This window comes from Lytechinus pictus, chromosome 13, assembly GCF_037042905.1.
Source record: "Lytechinus pictus isolate F3 Inbred chromosome 13, Lp3.0, whole genome shotgun sequence".
NCBI classification, from domain to species: Eukaryota; Metazoa; Echinodermata; class Echinoidea; order Temnopleuroida; family Toxopneustidae; genus Lytechinus; species Lytechinus pictus.
The window spans coordinates 28,427,590-28,433,568 of NC_087257.1; the positions used below are offsets into that span (position 1 = coordinate 28,427,590).

Genomic DNA, 5,979 nt, shown 5'->3' on the forward strand with positions numbered 1-5,979 from the left:
TGGTTTTATCAAATAAATTATTTTCATTTATTAAAATCAAGAAAAGTTTCTAATATTGTTCGTTATTACTAAAAAAATGTCCACTTAATTAAACAATCATATATAAATCCACAAAGGTAAAATACTTCTCAGTACAAATTCAATATTATATATAAAAATCATCGTTAAAAATGTACCTACGAATTAATATCTTTTTCAAAACCGCAACATATAAACAATATAATCGCAATCGTAAATCTCAAATGCATTTCATAATGCAAAAGAGTAATGTACTAAAGGATAAAAAATCAATATACTGTAAATCAGATAATTATAAGACGAGAATTTAGGGAACAAAGAGAGACAGAGAGAGAGAGATGGGGGGGGGGGGAGGGGGAGGGACGTGGAGTAAACGCCTGCATAGACTTGAAGTCAGAGGCCATATACATACGATCCGACAGCGACTACTTTTTTTTTTTTAATGTGATTAAACATGAAAGTTCAAGCAAGTAAAATAAAAATATATGATTTAAGTTCGGAATGATACTAAACAACGAAAAAACAGGGTTTGTTGCAAGTTTTGGGGTAGGAGTAAATGCCAATTCCTCTTCAAAATAATCGTAGTTGATGGCCAGATGTCACTACGATCTACATGGTGGTCTGTAATTTCTATTTCATTACCGTACTGATACCACATTCGTAAATATTTTAGGTTGGAATTTCTTACTAAACCATACTCCCATTTTTCCTTATAAACAGAAAGTAATATAGTGCAACATACTTTGGGCTTTAACCCTCAATATCTCTGTAGTGGCCATGCGCACAATTTTCCTACGTATAGAAGATGTGCGTTCTTTGTGCGTGCCAAAAATCATTATCCAGGTAGCGAGTGAGGAGGAAAAAGATGTAGGGACTATATAAGATGTGTGGAAAAGTGTTTCGGAGAAAGATAACAAATAAACAATTATTGTCAAAATGCTGAAACTAATTTTGAAATTAAATTCATATTTAGATAATCCTCAAAATACCAATGGCAAATAGGCCTATACATGTTGATCCCCTTATTGCTCAAATAATATGTAATTCACACAATATACACACAATTTAAATCAATAAAAATCAAGCGAAGTTTACATTAACCGGTCCACAAAATACAAATACTATCTGGTGAGGAATTTATGTCGTTTTTCAGATGAAATCCTGTATTTAGCTGTCGGTCCAACTGATACCTGATTACAGATTACAGACCAACCCCAGAATTCAAATCGGAATTTTTTGACAATCGCCCAACAGTTTGCTTCAAAGAATATCATTAATTTCATTCCTTCTTCAAGTAAAGTACCACTGTTATCTAGGTAAACAACGAATTTCTTTTCGGCTTACTCAACACATGAGCGGTTACTTCGTTTCATGGCGTTTACCTTTCCTACGGCAAATGAACGAGTACAAGAAGATTGATATTATTACTGGCATGGGACGGCGTTCATCCAGGAAGCCGCAAGGCCAATACGTTACACGTTCATTAAGAATCCATTTGCGCAATAAGAACATATAATATCAGATTATATGGTTTCTGAATGATTCGAGAATTGATAAAAAAAAACTAGGTCCTGACTTAATTTTGAGCTTGACAATATTTGACATTGGACAAACAAAACTATCATCTCTTCAACGAATGATTGTTTTCACGTCTTTAAGATGATCGTCCGACAAATCTTTACTAAATCTCAAAAGAGCCGCCTATACGACTATAAATTCTCGTGTGTAGACCGAAAGGGATGATGGAGAGCCAAGAGGCTTTTGCCGAAAGTTGGTGGACCGGGACAGCATCGGAATCCCTTGACTCTGGGCAACGACATAATTATTTGCAATTGTTCGTCCGGTGCAAATCTTCGGATGATCTGTTATCCCAGTCCACCTACTTTCGACAAAAGCCTCTCAGCTCTCCATTGTGATTTTAAATGTAGTTTTCAAAGGAATCGATGCTTTGTAGGGAGTGTCTCCGTAGTAAACGCGAAAACTTTCTAGTATCACATTGGGCATGTTGGGAACGTTTAGTTTTGTTCAATTAACGCTACTCAAAGCAACCATTTCAAGCATAAGTCCCAAATACGCACAGATGATTGGTTAAAATCAAGTAACATATGATAATTATCTAGAGTTAATTGCGTATGATTGCAGATCTTTCTACAACGGACCCCACGGCCCCGTAACACAAAGGTTACCGATTAATCGCCAATTTGAAAGAACAATTCTGATTGGATGCTAGTCAGTCTACTGAGCAAAATGCGCATGTAACGATGATCTTGATAGGCCATTTCATTTAACGATTAAACGTTAGCCTTTGAGTTACCGGGACCAGTTTTTTTTTATATAAAAATACCGATGAGGAAAAAAAGTATACATCCTCACCAAGATTCTAGCAAAATGTGAGATAAGAATGTCTGTGCGTTGCTTTTTCTACCCCCATTACATCTTGTTTGACTTGCCCCATCTCCACAATCTCATTATAATGTTCAGTAGCGCATGAATATATAATAATGTCTCCTGCATAAAATATATACACTGTAAACTGTTCCATCTTAACCAAAATAACTAGTTTTATGCATAGGTGGCAATGGAATTCAAATGTATATCAAATCCTATTTACATAAAATTATATAAAGATTCATAGGCGAAGAAGTCATTGGAGTATGCGATGTTTGCCTTTCAACCATACTGAACTCACACCACACCGACCGGTTCATAAGGATTGATAAAATAGAAGACCGAACCCTCTCGGCTCACCATGCTTAGGAATGAAAAAGATTTATAGGTCTTAAATTTGTTATTTGTAAAGATACCAATAAAATTGTCACAGTTATAACGAAGCTTTCCTTCGACGTAAAACTGGTGCTGATCTAAAATCCTAAATGTAAAGGAGCATTTATGAACTTTTTTGTACCTAAAAGGCACCCTAAAATGTTTAACCTTGCACCTATTAGGGCGCATTAATGTTTGGCGTTCAGATGGTGGATTTTGAATTATTCATAAATAGTACAATAACTGCACGACGAAAATGCATACTTAGACTGGGAAATCCAGAGTTTACTGTACAACGATGACAAAGCACACACTAAGAAATAAAAATTGTGCCATTTCAAACCCTTCAAACTTTTACTGCTACCTCAACTTGGGGTGCAGATGCCTTTTGTATCCCTAAGAGTGCAAGTTAGCGAAGTGTTGCATTATTTTGTATGGATGGTGTCAATGTGTACCTTTTGGACGCAAAAATAAATGTTCCCTAAAACGAGCAAAATCGTACTTTTGAGGAACTAACTGGTATTTCTGGGTGTGAAGAGGAACGAAAGATACACTTTGCATCTTTTACCACTTCGGTTGCAAACTTTCTCTTTGCTATAGAAATAAATGCTATAGCTTTTTGAAGGAGGAATGACAGTGCTAATCATCTGTACAATGCCATAAACTATACTGGTAAGCTGCGTTCGGTTCTTATAAAATCATTGAGTGTTCAGAATAACATAGGCATCAAATTACCAACCTTTTAATAATTTTTCTTTTGGATGTTCTCAAATGAGACTCTAGAATGGTTTATTACCAAATGGAATATACGTGTACGTATCATATTTCATATTTGGTAACCATAAATGAAATATAGCCTATCGTATCAATAATTTCTGATTTTTAGACCACTACGTGTTAGATTTGGAAGGTAAAATCACCAGTGCACCATGTGCGTTAAGTATCATATTTTTCTAAGCATTCTCACACATATTGTTCTCATTGCAAATACTCTCTAACATTTCTAATAATTCTGACTTTGCCTCAACCATGGAATCTGCAGCAACACATTTTTCATTGTACCAATGGGCTTCTTCGCCAATACTTTGAAATAGTGTTCGTGGTACAATAATTAGCCACACACAAAATGGCGTCACACCACTCATTATCGCTTTTCTCGTTTGGATGATTTTATGATATATTGCATAGTCACTTTGCAGCTTACGACTAGGAGAATGGCGAGGATAACGATGAGGACGAGAGCCTTGATGACCGCGAACGATGACACTGGCCAAGCTTCGTCTGATGTCACGTGACCGTCTGGGGTTGGCGTGAGGTCATGTGACGCACCGTCCGTGAACAAGGTGAAGTTTTCCGCGAAGCTGGAGTTTAGCGTCGACATATCCCAGTCGTTATTGCTCCCTGGTGCACCCGCTACGCCGGCAGGAGCGTCACTGACTGGAGGTTGATTCGCTGCAGCGGCGGCGAGGTACTGGACGGAAGGCGTTGGGAGCGGTTGCATGTCTGGAGAGCTGTGGGACGCCGATGCAGCGGCGGCTGAACCGCCGCGGGCAGCATGGCGGGCTAGCCGTCGTAAGAAGCGATCCATTGTTTGATGTAATGACATCGAAAACTGACAATTTAACTTCCTCTACCACAATAAAACAACGTTAAAACAATTTCAGAAGCTGGACGTCGATTTCTTCCTTGAATTTCATTCAGTAACCTCAATCAAATTGTCTCTGAATGGAACAAAAGTTGACAAGAAATGACTGTGAGCTGCTGAGCAACAGCTCTATTTTGAAGTGAAACTTTGCGGAGGACTCTCCTTTGACTAAACGGTGAATAGAAGTAAGAATTTGTCCTTTTCAACAGGGCTGAAAAATAGAATCCCCTCTTGGGCTGTCAGAGTAATGTTCTCAGACTTGCATCGAGATCTACCTTGGTGAGTCGTTGGTGGTAGTTTTGAAGAATCCCCAAGTCATTGGTTCATTCTGAAAGGAAATGAAATAAAGGAAGGAAAATAAGTGACATATCCCAGCACATAATGTATTTAGAAGATCAATAACAAGCATGCCCGAATTTCCAACTTGTCATTTTAAATTTATTCGAAATCTTATACCGGATTTATACTTGTACCGTCAATTGCTAAATCAAACATGGTGCTTTATTTACAGTTTTTAATGCTAATGGCTTAACGCGACATAACCAAGAACCACAAACCTCACTTATTATTTGCTACGCCAAGGATTAATAATTTAAATAAGGTTGATAAAGTATATTGAGTTTTATCCCATTTATCAACTTAAAAAAGAAAGTTCGCTTTTGAAATTAAAATTGATAACAACCACTTGATTAAAGATGTCCGACCATAATTAATTATGAGAAAGCATCACTGCCATTATTAATAACGACACATTGTCAGTAGAGTTGTGATGAAATCCCAAATTAATGTTTTGATCATCTCGCAAAAGCGACATCGCTCTTCTGGGTGACGTTAGAACCAACAAGATCTTAATTAATTGAGGGGAGGATGTTGGTGATTTATCAGAGTCATAAGTGAAAGAGGGTTTGTTTTACGTGACCAGGTGGTAATTAAGAGCAGAAAGGTGAAAACAACTTAATGGGTGAAATAACGAGGGTCGTAGAATGTAAGTAGCGCGTTTTCGCCCAGCGTCGTACGACGTAGAACGTAAGGGTGTGCAAAAATCGCCAACTTCCATGGAAACAGAGGCCCGAGCGTTCTTGAGCTCAAATCACGGACGGTTCTTCCGCAAATTAGCGGGCGTCCGCATTAGAACGTAGGATTTGTCAACAGCCGTCAACAGCCAATCAGATCGCTTGTAGAGCGAGCAAGCTGAGCCGATGTAAACACATTCGCCCATCGCGTGCATGCACATGTTGTACTCTACTCTGTCTACACTGATAGCTGAAAGCTTCAAAACATGGACTCGAATGCGAGTTTTTCGGTGAGTACCATTTCAATTATACTAAAATCAAGCTAAGTATAATTTCAAAATGTTACAGTAGAAGTTTAAACGAGTATGATTATTGAAATATGATTGAAAAGCCGTTGCATGGCTCGGTCGACGACGCGACTGCAAGACACATGGCACTGCCAGTTGTGTGCACATAGTAGGAACATATACAATGCATATGTTGGCGTGTCAACATTACATGCCAGCCATGCATTGCCTGTAACATAAAGATAACATTGCG

General features: G+C 38.0%; 1 protein-coding gene across 1 annotated transcript; it reads right to left on the bottom strand.

The window, feature by feature from the left end:
* LOC129275173 (uncharacterized) lies at positions 1-4,750 on the bottom strand. The gene has a single exon (XM_054911963.2). It carries the CDS (start codon positions 4,385-4,387, stop codon positions 3,926-3,928), a length of 462 nt encoding a protein of 153 aa, XP_054767938.1. The 5' UTR covers positions 4,388-4,750; the 3' UTR covers positions 1-3,925.
* Positions 4,751-5,979: the final 1,229 nt, after the last annotated feature.